Source organism: Clinocottus analis, unplaced genomic scaffold (assembly GCF_023055335.1).
Source record: "Clinocottus analis isolate CAN_PGR_092001 unplaced genomic scaffold, fCliAna1.0.p SCAF_10, whole genome shotgun sequence".
Classification (NCBI taxonomy): Eukaryota; Metazoa; Chordata; class Actinopteri; order Perciformes; family Cottidae; genus Clinocottus; species Clinocottus analis.
The window spans coordinates 18,396,876-18,415,580 of NW_027175821.1; the positions used below are offsets into that span (position 1 = coordinate 18,396,876).

Consider the following 18,705-nt stretch of genomic DNA (forward strand, 5'->3'; position numbering starts at 1 on the left):
GTCTGTGTCTTTATCCGTAATGTTCCTGATATCCTCTTTGTCTCTCGTTACCCAACCAAAGCTGGAAATGTTGTGTTCTTCAGCCAACTGTTTAAAAGACAAACTGTTTCATTAGACGCAGGGCGAACTTTGAAACCGCCTGTTGAAACGACATCAACAAGAACGAGTAAAGAGCATCATGAACTCTTGAGTCATTTGTTTATTGTTTCAGCTTAACAAACCTGATTTCAGGTCCAGGGCGATGAAATATAAACATGAGACTTTGGAGATTTCACTGTGATCTTCAAGGTCAAATAAAATGTTTTTAGGTTCCCTAAACAGAGTTGATATGTGTGTTTCCAGGATGCTGCGGAGCAACCAGATCAGCTGCATTGACAACAGCACATTCACGGGTCTGAGCTCGGTGCGCCTGCTCTCGCTGTACGACAACAGGATCTCCAGCATCGCCCCAGGAGCCTTCTCCACCCTGCACTCCCTGTCGACAATGTGAGTCTCATCTGACAATCTTTCTCTGTCTCCCTGCTTATTTTCTTTGGGTTTTTGTTGTTTCTTTTTCCATTTTCATCCTATTATTCTCCCCATCTCTCAATGTGTGCAGCAATCACTTTTTGTCTACCTTGAGATCCGACAGATTCTCAACCCTCTTTTGTCTCTGCTCATTTCTTTATCTCCTTCTGTCTTTCCTCCAACTTCTCAGAGTCTAGCTCTGCTGGAGGAGTTATCTACCATGCAACACGTACACACACACGCACGCACACACACGCACACACACACACACACACACACACACACACACACACACACGCACGCACACATTTACACTCGTGTTGCTCTCTGGACGCAGCTCTCTTCCCAGATGCTCTCCATCATTATCGACTAGATTGGTCTGGATCCCAGCACAGTTATCAAAGCTAAATATATCTCAGCATCTGCGCACACACACACACACGAACACACACATACACACACACACAGACACAAACAAGAGCATCTGCAAGCTTGTTTCTCAAGATGAACACACCAGCTGCAACCAATATATTCATTTTTGTATGGCATATTTGGGTTTTTGGTGTGTGTGTGTGTGTGTGTGTGTGCGTGTGTGTGTGCGTGTGTGCGTGTAGAGGTTACATGCTTTATTTTGTATGATGATGATTGGTGTTCATCCTGTGCAGAGGTGTGCAGAAACAACTGCCATGAAGTGAAGTTATGCATTTGCTTCTTCACTCTTCTGACCCCCCAGATGTGACGGTTGTAAATAATAGATTATTTTCTTCTTAATAAAACATTACAGGTTGAGTTTTATATCTTTTTTTAACTGCGAACGCATACCGAGCTGAAAAAAAGAAGAAAAAGCCTCCTATACCCTCGCTTTCTTTTTCCTTCATGCTTCCTTCACTTGCCGTTTGTTCTCGCTCTCTGTCCTGCTGTGTACCTGTCACCTTTGATTCACGCTCCCACTTGAGTCTTTTTGGAGGAAAGGTGGCAGACAAGCGAGGAGGAATGGGCACACGGGAGAGGGAGGATGGATGGTGGATGCATTCTTGCATAAACTCAAGTTGCTGTTGGTGATTATCACGACAAAAATGTAACGATGTTCCAGTTTCATCAGCCTCGTCATTTTTCACCGTCTTTCTTTCTTCCAGCATCACTTTTTCATTGGCTTTGCAGGAACACTTGACTGTATATGCAACACTCGCCTGCTGTTTGGGGTGAAGAAAAGATGCATAGTTTTTATTTCTCGAGCGTCCCTTCTTCACACCTCCTCTGTTCATTTCCTTATCTTTCCTCTGTCCTTCTCCTCTTCTCCCTCTCTATTTCTAATATCAGTCTCCATTTGTACTGCATTGTTTCCCAGTGGAGTTTCCCCGTTTAATTAAAAGATTAACACATTGTTACGGAAGGAAGGGATTTAGCATAGGTCTGGATGCCAGGCAGCGAGGTCAATTCATTACAAGGAAATGAGGAAATAACTCGTCCCTATCTGTAGCGGCAAACCATTAATATTCTAGCACTAACAGCAACATGCAGGTTTATTAGTTCATCAGACACAGTGAGAGCCAAGACGTGCACTCGCACATGTCTCGACACAATGTGGAGGCACGCCAACATCATTAAAGAGATAGCGGTGATTTGTTATACTGATGAAAATTGTCATACCTAACTTTTCCTCCTTTATTTTTAGTCATTTATGCCACTCAAAACACATCATTGCTGAACTGCATTGTATTCAAAGCAGCAGTTAGCTGTGAAGAAAATGTGCCCTGTCTAGTGTGTCTGCTGACGCCTGCGAGGCCGCCAGCGAGCATCAATATTACATGAGCGGTGTTACAAAGGCAACACAATGCAATGAGGGGTGATCAAAAATGGATAAAATGTACAGATAACCTTTTCTTTTTTCTTTTCTCTCTCACAATGTCTCACTCTGCCACCTTCTCCTTTCCATTCTCCTTCTCTCTTCTACTTTTAAAAATGAATAAAATCAACTGATGACCTTTTCTGTTTGCCTCTCTTTTGTTCTCCGTCTCTCCATTTCACTCTTTGTCTTCTATTGTTCTAATGTACCAAAAAAACAATCTACGTGGTACACAGTGTATATTTACCATACACACTGCTTCAGTGTAATAAGTATTATTATTATCATTGGGAATGGCTCATGAATAAGTAGGTGATGATCCCTCTCTTTTGCCTTTTTGTTGTTTTTGTGATCTGCTGTCTTATTTTGGGTCTTGTCTGCGTCTTCTCAGAATGAATTCATCAATATTTAAATTTTTGAGGGCAAAATTCCGGGAAAACATTTTTTTCCATGTGCATCATTTTGCCATTAAGAATTATTCATGTTGTGGAAACATGTGGTGCATGAAATGTAACTACAATTGTGTGCATGTTCACGAGGCCTCCGTGAGGACTGACCCTGTTAAAAAACATGTCCTTCTCTCTCTCGGCCACAGTAACCTCCTGTCCAACCCGTATGTGTGTGATTGTCACTTGGCCTGGCTGGGTCAGTGGCTGAAGAAGACCAGGGTGGTCAGTGGAAACCCTCGCTGTCAGAAGCCCGCCTTCCTGAAGGAGATCCCCATCCAGGATGTGGCCACACCAGACTTCACATGCGACGGTGAGCCAATCTCTGATCCTCTTTCTGGCTCCGTCCATAATAACAATGCTCACACGTGAAATATTGCTGAAAGAAGATTAACAACGACATACTATCGTGAATAACACTTGAAGCTGTAAAGCGCAGGTCTCCACAGGATGTGCAGCTTTAAAAAACCAGGAAGGCCACAGCCTGAAACCTGGAAGCACATGTCACTCAGAAGCCAAGCGCAGGAGTCAAGTGATGTAATTACTGAAGTAAATGTTATCAAGAAAGGTTGTTTTGTGCTTGGTGTATGTAAGTATTTTTCAAGTCCTGTGTGAGACATAAAGGTTGGTAATGTCAGGAAGGAAAGTAAGACTCTAATGAAATTGAGAAATTCCTGGACGTGCCACAGAGAATACTATTTATATCATTACAACTGCATTGCCCAGAGTGGCTTACAACGAGTGCCCTAATTTCCCAAAGGAAGATAAATTGTTCTCCGGGCGAACTCACAATGAATTAAATCCTGTCACATCCTCGGGCACGTCGAGTCTTTTTGTTTGCGTTGGACTCGACCGAAATTATTCAGTCTGATTCTTGTCTTTTTGTGTCAAACGTAAAACAATTCTTCCAAATTACTAATTGCCAAAGCTTCCATCACCTCGCGCACACACACACACACACACACACACGCGCACGCGCACACACACATCCTCAGCGGGGTATCTTGAGGACAGAGTGATCGGTATCCTGACAAACAGCAGCCGTTGATGACATCAGCGTGCGGTTGCTCCAGTGACGTCGCTGTCACCACAGCGATGCCTGCCTATTGCAACGTCGGCCTTCCTTTTGGCGCCAACTTTGACGCCACAGACAAAGTGTGGTCTGGCTCTGCTGTCGATTACATCTTTGTTTCTTTTCCTCCCTCTTTTCTGCCTTAATGGCTTTACGCTTTAAACTCTTTTCGATCTCCTCTTTTTCTATCTTTCCATCTCGCTCGGCCTCTCTCTCCCTCCTGACTTCCTTAGAATTCATTACACTTTTCTAATTTCCTGTAGCTGTGCTGCATCCATTTACTGAAAATGAGTTTGGAAAGTAGTTAGCCTGCTTGGCCCGAGTAAGGAAACTGTAAGATGTTATCAGATCTTAATATTCATTCTTGCATCTTGCGTACACACACACACACACACACACACACACACACACACACACACAGACACACACACACAGACACACGTCTACCTTCAGACATAGATTCAAAGGACTGATACTGCACTGAAGCCTTTGTACTTCTGTCCTTGTTTCAATGGTGACATTAAATGTCTAATCTCCACTCCATGCTAATCTCTATTCTAATGCTAGAAAAGTGCACTCAGAGTGAAGATCTTTGCCAGGTGTGTCTTCCTTTCCTCTTCCAAACCAAGAAGAGTTGAATCTCACACTGTCGTCCCTCCCGGCTTCTTTACACTCAGGATGTCTGTGAAGATAACACAATGGGGATTTATTAATCTCATACCGTGCCTTACTTCCGTGGATGCTCATCAAAAAAGATTGAATAGAAAAAAATATATATATAGTAAAAAAAAAATCTTTGACAAATAAAAAAACACAATAATTACAAAATATAGCTTGAGACAATTAATTCTACAACTGCAGCATAATAGATGAAACAAACAATTGCAATAAAATGAAGTTATCTTTGCCGCAGACAGAGATCTTTGACGCACAAAGCTAAACCAGCTCATGATCTCCTTACGTTTTCATTAATGAAGCCACAACATGAAAGATAAAATGAAAAGAGTTGTATGGCTATTTACAAAAGAGGTCATTTTATTCAAAGAAATCATTCCTACTATAACGAGGAGATGCTCTGAAAATGAGTGCTGATGCTTGTTTGTAACCTAAAGCCAGAAGTCGTTACTGAAATCTCTGTTGATCACATGCAACCGCTACCAGCAGGTTAAGAGGAGTGAGGAGCGAGTCAATGATGGCTTAAGACTGTCAATCATTGTTATTTCTTTCTTCAAAAAGTCACCGCAACCACGAGAGATCCTTAAGCAAACAGTCGTAAATGTGCAAAAATGACAGACAGATACACACACACACACACACACACACACACGCACATGTCCAGTCACATGATCTCCCCACAGCCTTACGCCTGGTGGAGCTAATAGACCGACATGCAGAAAGTCACAGTTGTGAATGTATGCGTGCTAACTGAGAAGCAGCATCGTCGACATGAACTACACAACACAACTTGTTCAACACGCTTATTGATCTTGAGATGAAAGATCTGGATCGTCACCAACATCAAATTAATGGCCCTTTGGCTCGACGCCCACGTGTCCTCAAAGGTTTGAGGACATCCTGCTGCCAGTCAGACAAACAACAACAGCTTCCCTCCAGGCGCGACATCGCCTCCACACGCTGGAGGTGTAAATCTCAAACTGCTTCTCAAAAAAATTGCTCTCACACACACACACACACACACAGGACCAAGTTCTCCATGTCCAGTCTATTTATAGTTGAGTAAAATGACTGTTAAGTTGTAGAGAGGCAGCCGGGGGAAAGGTAAAGTTAATTGAATTTGTGAGAAGATATTTAGCGCACATTTTGATGTTAGTTCAATCAGCCAACTGTGGAGTGAGTCAGCCCACGGCTTCACCTCCCTGTGGACCCGCCAGCTCAACACTGACTGTTGCACACACTCCTCCACACACGGGCACGTAGGCACCCATTCGCTCGACATTTAGACATTAGCACAACTAGAGAACTACCTGGTGAAGGAGGACGTGGCCGTAGGACACGAGGAGATGGCTGTTTAACGGATCTAAATGTGCACCTGACTCCTGCGCTCCTGCATCACACGCCTGCATGCATATCAAGGCACAATGCAGCCACACAGCCAAGTAGGAACCCACAGTAGATGAGTGTGAACTTGGCCTCTTTCTTTCCCTCTACAGGCACACAAGTACACACACACACACACACACACACACACACACACAGACTCAAATTGCAGTTGTGTTATGATTGGCTTAGTGTCCAGTCGTCATTATCCGTCATTATGGTTTTAACTCGGCTTGTTTCACATTTGGGACCGCAGTTCAAGTATTTACACGCTGCAGCTTTAAATTGAAGCTGTGTGTGTGTGTGTGTGTGTGTGTGTGTGTGTGTGGGTGTGTGTGTGTTTGTCAGTTAAGTAAATGGAGGGCGTTTTTAGCCAAGAACAAATCTCTAGTCTGTGATCCTTCTTATCTCTAAGTGTTAAATGATTATAATCACTCAGATGTTTTTAGTCCCTGCCATATGTTTGTGTGCATGTGTGCGTGTGTGTGTGAAACAAAGCTGCACAGCCTGAGCAGTCTTTCTAACAGACCAACTGTTCAGTTTACCAAAACCACTGAAGAAAAAAGAAAATGCATGTTTGTTTTAGGTTTTTTTCAAGACTAAAGGTGTCAATTTAAAGCCAAAAAGCAACCATGTTCACATAATGTCCAATCTTAATAAGAAAGGTTTGAAATAAAAAGTTCTTTATTTGCATGAATCTGATCTCATGCAATTGTTCATCTCGGTGTGACAAACAATGCAGGAAGCTTAGTTACATGACAGCAGAGGACGTTTCAAACGTACTGCAGGCCAACCCATGCACATCTGGGCAGTAACACAGTGCCTCAGGTCCTGAACCAGATGTTGAACCACACCGGAGTGGCTGATTTGAGCTGCCTCTGGTCATTTGAAATGGATTGTAAAGTACTCTTTAAAAGTGCTGACTTCATAAAATCTGACCAAGTATCACACTTGTGGGTCAGTCTTTCTCTCTCTCTCTCTCTCTCTCTCTCTCTCTCTCTCTCTCTCTCTCTCTCTCTCTCTCTCTCGCTCTGTTTCTCTCCCTTTGTTCTCCCTCTTCTCTCTCTCTCTTGTTTGCCCTAACCTCTCTCGACCTCCTGTCCCTCGGTCAAACTCATTTCCTCTTTCCTTTTACCTCCCACTGTTGCTCGTTTCTTTTTCTCTCACCTCTGTCCCTTCTTTTAATTTGCCTGTCTTTCTCCGTTCTCCTTCTTTCCCGTTGTCTGATATCACACTCTGTGCCCCCCCCCCCCGCTCTCTCTCTCCAGGTGTCGAGGATAACGGTTGCCTTCCTTCGTTGAGTTGTCCTGACGTTTGCACGTGCACAGACGGCGTGGTACGATGCAGCAACAGAGGGCTGCACTCTCTGCCCAAGGGCATTCCCAAGGACACCACCGAGCTGTGAGTCACACACAACCTCAAACACAAGGATGCACACCTTCCCTTTTGTGTAAATAAACCGACTCAAGAGCCAATGAGCATCCCGGCAGCCATGTGCATGCACACTAGCAGAAATGGGCATTGCTTACTCGCCACTAAAGTCACACACACACACACACACACACACACACACACACACACACACACACACACACACACACACACATATACACACACATACACACAGTGCTGCAGTCCAATATTGATGCTGCAGTTTACTCTGCTGCATCAGGAGCTAACAAACCATTTAGTGAATACACACACACACACACATGCACACACACACACACGTGATGGGTTTATAAGCAGATTAATGTTGCAGGTACTTGTGTGTTTATGTGTTTGTCTGGATGTTAATGTCATAAATCTAAGAAGCCCTGCAGATATTTTAATATATATCTACAACACACATGCTGTGTCATACACATAATAGCCACACACACACACACACACACACACACACACACACACACACACAGACTGACAGAACCAACACAGGCAGCTCAGAAGAAACATCTGAAAGTATCATTGGGTTATTCTCCGAAAAAATACTTTAAAGTCTTCAATATTATACTGTTATAGTAGCAAAGATACCAAGGAGAAGAAGTGAAGGTCCACTTGTTACAGTCAAGAGCGTTCCCATAACTGTGATCGTACTTCCACACTTTTACTACATGTCCTTCCTCAAAGTAACACTGACACGAGGACGTCTAAATATACTGTGAATAATACTTTGAGTTATGTATTTGCCTTTTTGATTTCTCAGTACAGGACAGCTGCTACATCGTGTAACTTGTGTTGTTCATTTCAAGCTTTTAGGAATCCATGTAATAAAGACCAATATAGGAAATGTCTATAACAATAGTCATTGTTTAAAATGATGCAGGATAAAACAATAGTACAGTGTAAACGAGATCATCACGTCCAGAAAGAAAAGTTGGAACACAATCTGTCGTAGGGAAGTTGAATAATTGCGCACACACACACACACACAATCACACACACAATCACACACAGAAACCCCTCTAGCTGTGAAATAGGTCTGCTCTGCGAGGTCAATAGCAGTGATTAGGTATTGATCAGGCCGAAGAAGACACTCCATCATACTGTCCACATGACCTACTTATGACCTGAGAGAGGCGCAGAGACCAACAGATCATAAAGTGTGTGTCTGTGTGTGTCTGTGTGAGTGTGTATGTTCGTTAACTCGTCCCACACATACTCACAAACACAGAGGGGTCAGCAGGTGGATGTTGTGTATCCGCAATGGTTGGAATCTGTGTTTAACACTACATGTTAAAATGTGAAACTGTTATATTGGTGCCACGCTCCTCCTCATCCTCCTCCTCTTCCTCCTTCTCCTCCTCCTCCTCCTCAGTCTGGCAGGTTCACATCCAAACACTTGTTTTCTAGTCACCCCGTCTTCGATGATCGTCTGGAGAATCATCCACAGTCATTTCCAGATGCAGGAATAGTTGCTAGAGTCGTACAAGCTAACTTTGTCAAACAATGTCAAAAAGCAACATTGACTTGATAAAGATCTCTTATCTGTTGCCCGACGTGACCTCTCATCTTTATGTCCAGTCGTTTGAGCCCAAAGGGCGTCGTCTTTTTAATCTCTTTTCCCATTTTGAAGAAATGCAGTCCATTAGCCGTCCGTCCTGTCACTCTCTCCTGCTGGCATTTATCCGATTATAGTTTATAGTTGCAAAATCAAACCCTCAATGTCCTATATTGACTTGTGCTTACGCCCGTAGGCCTCTATCTGTGTATTCATATACGTAATACATTCTACATTAACGATGCACCTTTCCCTGCAGATACCTGGAGGGTAATATGCTGGCATCTGTGCCCAAGGAGCTGTCGGGCCTGAGGCAGCTGTCATTGGTGTACGTACCCCTCACATAACCTTGAACACACATGTCTGTGTGCCGACAGTTTGGGAACCCACAATGCATCTGTTCAGCATGTTCTGTGTGTGGATGTTGGTCTGTGTGCACTCACTGCATCCTTGTGTCTGCACAGGGACCTGAGCAACAACAGCATCAGCATACTGGCCCCCTCCACCTTCAGCAACATGACGCAACTCGCCACACTGTGAGTTACAACGCCGACGCACACACACCTGGTCATGAACACACACATCCCCGCCCTTGTCTGGGTGTGTGTGTGTGTGTGTAAGGTTGAAAACCACATGATAAATCTGTGTTTTCTTCTCTTAACTTTGATTAATCGCCCTATCATCTCTCCCCTCTCCCTTCATATTTTCATGCTTTTTCTTCTGTCTCATTTCTTGTCCGTGTCTTTTATCCTCCTTTTACCCCAAATATCACTTCACTCCTCTCCCTCCCTGTTTTTTATTCTCTCCCGTCCCTCCTCTCCATCTCTTTTAAAGCATCTCTTGTATCTCTTTGTGTATCCTTTCATCTTTTTGCTAACATGTGGTATATTGCCTTTCTATTTTCTCATTCCTTTCATAATTGTCCTTTCACTTCTACCCACTTGATGAATCTGTTGGATTGTAATCTTCTGAAGAGCCTCTCCTTGCCCTCTCCTCAATACTTTCCTACCATTCTGTCGTACATACAAATTGTCTTTATTATATTAAGGTTTTTTTTTTCTTTTCTTGCATTATTTCTTTTCTATAACATACATTTTACTTCAATTTAGTGGATTTTGGGAGTCCAGGGAAAGTACATTTGCTCTTTTCCAGCAACGCCCAGTTTTTATATTTCATAGAGGTGCACTCATTCACGCCTGGGAGCTGCCCAGTGCAACCACAGGCCTCTACTGTTAGCTCTCAGATAGCATCAGTGGAACGCTTGCTGAGTTAAATGCCTTGCTCAAGCACACATTGCCAAGAGTTGAAGAGGTAGAGGAGAGTGTTTCTTTTTCCAAATCAGATTTTCTGAAATGTTCCTAAAAAACAATGTAGAGTCAAACCTGTTTAGAGCCAATGTTTAGAGGCTACTGCTGTCTCCAGCATGACCATCAGACGGCACGAGGATCATTATATAGTGTAACAAAGTCTTGAAAAATTAAAGAATCCTGAAACTATATCTTCCTTGGCCCTGATCAGAAATGTGGGGTTCATTAGTAGTTTTAAAAGAGGGAGAGAGGAAAACTCCTGCGCTGTAGGAGCCTCATCTTTGCCTTTGACAGTTGTGTTTTTTTTTTAATTATCTCTTCCCACTTCTTCTACGTCATTTGAAATGTGACCTTCATGTTTATTTCCCTTTGTTTCACCTCCAGCGGCTACAGGTTCAGTGTTAAAAACCAAATCAGCTGTGTCATCTCTTCTGCCCTCCCTCTTCTTTATCTCTCCATTATTTTTATGCAATCAGGGGTGTAGTCTGACCGACAAAGATAGCATAATTTGAAATAAGCACAAACAAGAAAATAATATTGGGATAAAGCAGCATCCTGAGTCCCAAAGTGTGTGTTGTGACCTTGTTCATGTCCTCTGCCTTCCAGCATCCTGAGTTATAACCAGATCCGCTGCATCCCGGTCCATGCCTTCGACGGGCTCAAGTCACTTCGCCTGCTGTGAGTAGCAAGCTTCATCTCCAAGTGCCGCAGTGGATTCAATATTCAACACTCCCCTTTGCAAGTTATAGTGCTGAGCTAAATCAAAGTTTAATCACTCCCCTGGTTCCAGACCGAGTGCCATGTGAAGACCCAGTCACAAAATGAGTCACAGCCACCCAATCATTTGTTGTTTCAGGGTACTAAAAAAGATAAAAGTGACAATCTCTCATCTCCTCTTTAATACTCCCTCTCTATCTTCATGCTCTCTCTCTCTCTCTCTCTCTCTCTCTCTCTCTCTCTCTCTCTCTCTCTCTCTCTCTCTCTCTCTCTCTCTCTCCGCCCAGTGTTGTGTTTGATGGATCGACCTTCAGCCTCTGTTTCTCTCAGTCATCCATCTGCTTGTCCACCCTCTGTCTCGCAAGCTCGCACGTGCGCACGCACACTGTGAATATTTCTGTCTGACCATCCTCTCACACACACACGAGTTGGTGCACACACTTTCAGTACTCAGCGACAGCAGGATAACTGCCGACTAGCCTTTTTAATTTGAACGTTGACGCGGCATTAATGCGGCGAGGTGACAGCTTAAATCCTTGCAGGTCGGAACAAACAACATTTTCAGCGAGCGTTAAATTGCTCTTTAAGACCACTGAGCATCTCCTAACATGTCAGTTTAACCTGAATGACAAGTAAGATGAATCCTTATACTAATATCCGCCTCTGAGATTTGCACCACCACTCTCTCAGGAGGACATTTCTCTTTTGATGAACAGAAAGTTGGTTTGGTTTGCCTATTTATTATTTATTCACAAGCTGGTTCTTTTTAGAGCTGGATGCTCTCATAAGTAAGACTATGAGTGTGTCTATTACCGAACACTTTATGAAGTACACTGCACTCTGCTGCTGATACGCGCTGTATCAACACTTTAACGGACGAAAATCTGCTCGCGATACCCGCGAAACTAAACTAAAAGCTGGCGAAAGGGCTCCTCGTCTTCCGCTACGTAGCCAAGATGGCGCCCGTTTAGTGCGAGTCGTGTCCATCGGTTGACACTGCATCGTTTGACCGTTGGCAGTGCTCCATCCGGGTGCTTTCAGTGCACTGACTTCTGCTGGTTTTGTCAGCGTGGCGCCCTAAGCCCTGAAAGTTAGTGCTCGAAGTGATCAAGTGTCCGGTAGTAGACACGCCCACTGTCCATAACCCCTGAAGTTTAGTGCTGCAAAGACAATGCTGCTTTCCTCGTTGGCTTTACTGAATAGTGTGCACTGTGGCGGGATGTCTGAACGCTCCTGCTGTGGTTAGTCGACGCCCTATGAGGATTTAATGATCAGAAACTTTTCGGTATTCTCTGTAGCCATTTCTTCCCAAACTTTGGCCGCCATCGTTTGTTTAGAAATTCATCGGTCAGCTTTGTCCCTGGCCCTTCCTCTGAATATTGACTGTATCTCTTCTGGGGCTTTCACCTTCAACTTTTGTCATTGGCTGTTTTGTTTTTTGTGTCTTTCCTCCTTTCTTCCTTTCATTTTAGTTGATGTTGCCTTGGGGACTGATCCCTCCATGCCCCCGCATAGCAACTGGTTGCCAGGCAGCCATCACTGTCACTTCCTCATTACCCACAACCCCCTCCGGGCGAGCCTTAGCGCGGGGGCTGTTAGACCACCGTACATTGATGTGTACACACACACACACACACACACACACACCGTGATGCACACAAACACGTAAAGTTGCGCACTGACCCAAACGTGCACACACTGAATTATGCACATGAAAAAAAGAATGACACACACACACACACACACACACACACACACACACACACACACTTTCCAATAGTGTTGGTGTGATAGCTGTCCCCTGCTGCAGCCCTTCGCTCTAATGGAATGTGAACTCATATCCAGCAGGCACCACACTCAAATGGCGAGACACAAAGGACACACTCACACACTCTGTCTGAGCCCTCGGAGACGAAAGTTTGTAGCACACATACAAACACGCGCACAAACACGTGCAGAAAAACCCAAAGGCACAAAACAGAAAATGCACATGCTCACACCGATACACATCACAGCCTGCAGTTTGTCCCTTTGACACGAAGATTTGTTTCACACACACACACACATGCAGGCACACACACACACAGACACAGACACACACAGGCGCCATAGTCTGCCTGATGCCATATGAGTTTATTTTCCATTCAGAGACCAGGACCAGCTTTATTGCCCGACGCTGAAAATAAGCTTTCTGTTTATGTAGTTTTATTCTTTCATAAATATTGTATTTATTTTCCATTATCGAAGGGGGTGGTGGTGTGTCTGCAGCTGAGGGGTCACACATAATTTAAATAATGTAGCATGCAGCTAGTCAGGGTCGGTGCATTTGTTTAGTGAAAAGCTGGTGTTAGCCGACCTGATATGATGGATATAAGCCAGTGTGTGCGTTTAGATATTCATTGTAAAAAGAGCCATGAGTGCTGTCGTCTATGAGTTAGCAGATCCCCATTTGAAATCCACTAGGTGATGCTAGCAGCTAGTAGCTACTAGCTCGTAGCACTCTGAGCTGAAGTCAAACGTCAGATTCACAATCTTCTTCTTGCTGCATTTCAAAGAGTACATAATCAAAATAATCCACCACAAATTTAAAGTTAGCAGCGGGTGAAAAGTGACCAGTTGAATTTGTAACAAGATCAGTTTGGTGTTTAATATTCATGTGCACCTCTCTCTCTCCTCCAGCACTCTCCATGGTAACGACCTTTCAACCATACCAGAAGGAGCTTTCAACCACCTCACCTCTCTCTCCCACCTGTAAGTGCAGCCCCGTGTCCCTGTTTGCGTGTGAAAGTGTCTTTTGTGCAGCTGCTGTGGTTTACACTTTCAATTGTGTGTGTAGGGCTCTTGGTGCCAACCCCCTGTACTGTAACTGTGACCTGCGCTGGCTCTCTCAGTGGGTCAAGGCTGGCTTCAAAGAGCCCGGTAAGACGGAAAATCACCATCGTGCAGCTGTTAGAAAATCTGTAATTAAAATGTGACATGTTGTCTTCTCTCCTGTGCATCTCACGTGACGTTGATTTGCGTGTGTGTTCGTAGGCATCGCTCGCTGCACCGGGCCTCCCGACATGGCCGACAGGCTCCTGCTCACCACACCACTCAACAGGTTTCAGTGTAAAGGTAAAGGCGTCCAGCGTGTCCTGTTGGTGGTCCACGTGTTGCCACTGGATTCATTCCTGGATTTAATCAGATTAACGCACAGAAAGGTGGAAGAAGCGAGAGTGAATCATGACTGCGTTATGGCCTTTTCAACAGTAACTGAACCGCTGTCACATTATCTTACAAAAGACCTGATTTTTAAGAAGTTTGAAGTATTTCATACTGGACTTCGTAGCGTCGCAGAGGAAGTAAATCTGTGTGATCTACTTTCCTTCCACTGCTCTGGGTTTTGTCTTCAGGCAGTCTGCTGGCCAATAGTTGGACTTTAATCCAGTCTCAGGGCGGGTTTCAGGGTTTTAAGTGCTGCCATAGTCATATCCAGCCCCAAATCATGCAGATTACCAAATTCACACACTGTGATCTGCTCATTGATCTCAAAGTGGGTGTGAATGAGTTCCTCTCTCTCCGCGTGTCGGCTGTGTGGTAGAGTGAGCTGTCCAGTCCAATTCTCCCCCAATGCATGCTGGGATTGGCTCCAGTAATATGGAAGAAATTAAACATCTGGTGTTTATGTTAGAAACTTCTGTGCAGCTTTTCCACGTCTTCTGAGCACATTGATGAAATAGTTTCTCTGTGAACAAGTTAAGTTTATTGAGGAGCAAAGATGAGGAGAGAAATGCTTTAAAGCCACATTGATTCACCTGCGTTTGCACATCCTGCATGTTAGCATGTTAGCATGGTAGCATATTTGTTATCTTTCAAATTTCTGAAAAGGACTGATGGTGTGTGAGATTGTTTGTGCGGCTCAGCCCTGTCAGTGATTACATCATGCTATCTTCTAAAAGAGGATGTCCTGTGTTCATCGATATAAAAAATGCCTCCTCTGGGTTGTACTTCAGGCAGACTACAGGAGCACCTCGACCTGCCCCACGGCTCCCCTGCTCTCAGGCCAGAGGGAACGAGAATTTATTAGCAGACCTTTTCTAAACAGAAGGAAAAATCCACCTTCAACACAATGATCCTGCATCTACAAATAAACTGTAACTCTGGGACTGCTATGCAAGAGGAATAGCTGGTGTAGGTTTTTCCATAAGAAAGTACAAAGTGAACTGTGACTCAGGTGCTGAGATCACGGTCTTATAGAGGTATAGAGGGACCTCACATCATCACCCTAAATCAAATACTCTCTCCCTCCTCTTGCTCAAGGAAACACATCACTTGTTTTGCTCTCCTAAGCTCTTACTTGTCTTATCCTGTAAGGCCTTTTCTCCGCACACCATCCATAAGATGTAGTCTGTGGCCGAGCCGCTTACTGCAATGTAACTAAATATGTATCTCTCGGTCTTTGGCACTCTCCTTATCTTCATCCCTCCTCTCCTTCCTAATCTCATCTGCTTCTGTTTTCTGTCTCAGGTCCAGTAGATATCAGCCTGATGTCAAAGTGTGCCCCGTGCCTGGCAGCGCCCTGTCAAAACAATGGCACCTGTGTCTCCGATACGACGGGATCCTACCACTGCACCTGTCCGTATGGATTCAAGGTGAGACGCTCCATAGAGACACTTTTACGTGGAAGGGGGTAACCGGAGAGGGCCTGCTTAGTCGAGAACCGAAGCCAGACTTTCTTCATCTTAAAAGCACTGCAGTTGATATGAAATATATCACTGTGAGTACCAAACAATATGTTCTCTATTCATTTGTGTCATGTCAATTAATGTTGTCTCTTGTATGTATTGCTGTGGTACGTCTTGGTTGTTGGGTTCAACACCTCTACCATCCACTGTGAAATGTTGGAGACAAATCCAAAGTGGCTCATCAAGAGCGTGAATATAGTTTAGCAGGTGTGGGAGCAGAACACCATTATTTTTGGTGGTTCCTCTGTAAATTGTGGAATCCAGGTGAACGGCCAAAAGTCTTGCTTTTGCTGACCAATTCATGCAATCGGTCAGCGTGACCGAAAGGTATTCAAGATGGATATCCACGCTGCATAAGCCTATGGTATTAGCAGTATTATCAGGCTTAGCGTCGGCCCTGCATGCATAATGTATCCAGCTATTCATCAATAGAGGAATGATGACTGCAGCTGGCCGCACTGCAAGGTATTGACTGATCAAAAGACGAAGGGTGTAATAATTGTCAAGACTCCTGCGTTAGTAGGAAAGACATGCAAATCTACTCGTGAGGGGGCGATTTGCATTTAAGGAGTGTGAGTGTGTGTTTAATATATGCGAGTGTCTGTGTATGTGTGTGGATTACCTAGATTGTCTGCATGTGTGTGTGTAGAGATCACTGGGTTCAAGCCTTCGTGTGTGTGTGTGTGTGTGTGTGTGAGTGTGTGTTGAAAGATACACTTATCGTCTCATGTGTACACACACGCCTTATAACCTTTGAGCTGTTACAGGAGGACAAAGCTTTGGTCTCGCTTTTAATTAAAACATCACTCGCCAAGGTCACAGACTGGGAAACACTGTTGGGTGCACGTGCCTGTGCACGTTCATGTCTGTGATTTCCTCTCTGTGTCCACTGGGACGACGTTAATTAAAATGTGTAAGCGGAATCAAAGAAGGAGCAGCAGAGAACAAAAGAGGGCGAGAGAGAAGGAGCGGGGGAAGAGAGGAGGAAGTGAGAGAAACTCTTCAACTCCAGGAGAGAGTGGCAGAGGTGGATTTATAAGAAAAGAGGAAGGGGTTAAACGGTGAGAGAGAAAACATCTGACAGAGAGGGATAGCTAGAAAGAGAGAGAGGTAGAGAGAAAAAGAGAGGGAAGAAATACCTACAGTACATGTAAAAGAAGAGAAGAGGAAATAATTAAGATGGATGGAGAAGGAAAGCAAGAATAAACGTCCTGTTCTTCGCTTTGATCAGAGGAAGTGGGCGTGTTGGCGGCCAAAGGTTTGGTGGTTTGAAATTAAAACTACAGCCACGGGGCTCGATGTGGAGAGCGTAGAGTGTGTGTGTGTGTGTGTGTGTGTGTGTGTGTGTGTGTGTGTGTGTGTGTGTGTGTGTGTGTGTGTGTGTGTGTGTGTGTGTGTAGGACTCTGATATGCGATACAGTTCCTAGGGAAAGCTGTTTATTTAGAAAACAGGTGTGTAGTGAAAAGAGCAATGAATCAGGGCATGTACAGCACACACACACACACACACACACACACACATACATACACACGCACACACACGCACACACACGCACACACATGTGTGTGTGAGCTGATGACTGTGATTGTGTGTGGGGAGAAAGACCGAATTAAATGAAATGAAAACTCATTGGGAAAGTTGAGCAGTTGCTTATGAGGAAATTGCTGTTTGTTAGAGTAACCAACCAGAAAACATCAACCCTCGGTCTCTCTGCAGGCTATATCCTTTCACCACAACTCAAATATTATAATGTCTGTGGTCCCAAAGCAGAACATCGGTAGTTTATTCCAAGGGTAAAACCTAAAGAGCAAACTGTCTGCCCTATCAGACACATATATACATATAAAGTATGTATTTTAATAGGATTACCTACTTGCCTGACTCCTTTAATATGAATAGATATCTACCAAAATCCACCAACCACGTCTCTCCAACAAGCAGGAGTTATCCCATTTTAGTCAAAAAAGTATAATCCCTCAACGACTTCCCACCCCATGATCGCTGCCCAGGAATTGAACCAATGTCTCTGCTGTGAAGGTGCTTCATCTCCGCAACATCAGCATGTAGCATATTAGCTTAGCTCTGTTGTGTGTCTGTGGAAACGGTGATGAGCGGCAGAGAGGCTGAACCAAGGGGAGGAGTTATCTATTATATGTTGAAGTGAACACTTCCAGAAATGTCCTTGTTTGAATAATGAAATAATCTCTAGAAGGGAAAAATCCAACGTTCAATTATTAACTGTTTTTTTTGTTTGTTTGCCTTGTCCTCTCTTCCAGGGTCAAAACTGTGAAATACCCATCAATGCCTGCATTAGTTTTCCCTGCACGAATGGAGGAACGTGCCACATTCAGCCTGGCCGTGAAGACCACTACAGGTACAGATCTGTTACTAATGAGGATCATGCAAACACTGAAAAGGGATCGCATGTGTGTGTGTGTGTGTGTGTGTGTGTGTGTGTGTGTGTGTGTGTGTGTGTGTGTGTGTGTGTGTGTGTGTGTGTGTGTGTGCGACCAACTGTTTGCCTGTTTTCAGTCCAGTTTATTTTTGTCATTCAAAGCAGCATACTTTAGTTTTCATCCTACATGTAGAAGATTCAGAGGAACAAGTCCTTTGTGGATCCATTCATGCTGTAGGTCAAATCTTATTGCCCCCACTACCCTGCCGCCGCTCTCTATTAGTGAATACGCTTAATAACCTCACCTTATATTCTCGTCTGAAGTGAAAATTAACTTTAGTCTGCGCCCAGAATTATAGACAACATGATTAGAGTGGACAGTCTTCAACGGACAATGCATTATCTGAGATAACAAACACACGGTGCTTATAATGTGTTTTCCTGCCTGTGTGTGTGTGTGTGTGTGTGTGTGTGTGTGTGTGTGTGTTGTGGGGTGGGGGAGTTAGACAGGAAGAGAGGCGACTGTTCAGAGGAGGAACCTCCATTTGTTTATTAAATCCTTGTTCCCTCTCTGACCTCCTCGCTCGCTAAACGGATGTTTTAAACTTCTGTCAGTGTCCACATCTGAGTT

General features: G+C 44.1%; 1 protein-coding gene across 1 annotated transcript in view; it reads left to right on the forward strand.

Moving 5' to 3' along the window:
* slit3 (slit homolog 3 (Drosophila)) overlaps nucleotides 1-18,705 on the forward strand; it is a 232,179-nt gene that overhangs the window by 187,303 nt on the left and 26,171 nt on the right. The window contains exons 18-28 of the mRNA XM_068594006.1: nucleotides 343-486; nucleotides 2,949-3,112; nucleotides 7,198-7,330; nucleotides 9,190-9,258; nucleotides 9,395-9,466; nucleotides 10,844-10,915; nucleotides 13,634-13,705; nucleotides 13,791-13,873; nucleotides 13,988-14,068; nucleotides 15,461-15,585; nucleotides 17,956-18,053. Of these exons, the coding sequence (XP_068450107.1) occupies nucleotides 343-486; nucleotides 2,949-3,112; nucleotides 7,198-7,330; nucleotides 9,190-9,258; nucleotides 9,395-9,466; nucleotides 10,844-10,915; nucleotides 13,634-13,705; nucleotides 13,791-13,873; nucleotides 13,988-14,068; nucleotides 15,461-15,585; nucleotides 17,956-18,053 (1,113 nt within the window). The remainder of the gene's footprint in view (nucleotides 1-342; nucleotides 487-2,948; nucleotides 3,113-7,197; nucleotides 7,331-9,189; nucleotides 9,259-9,394; nucleotides 9,467-10,843; nucleotides 10,916-13,633; nucleotides 13,706-13,790; nucleotides 13,874-13,987; nucleotides 14,069-15,460; nucleotides 15,586-17,955; nucleotides 18,054-18,705) is intronic.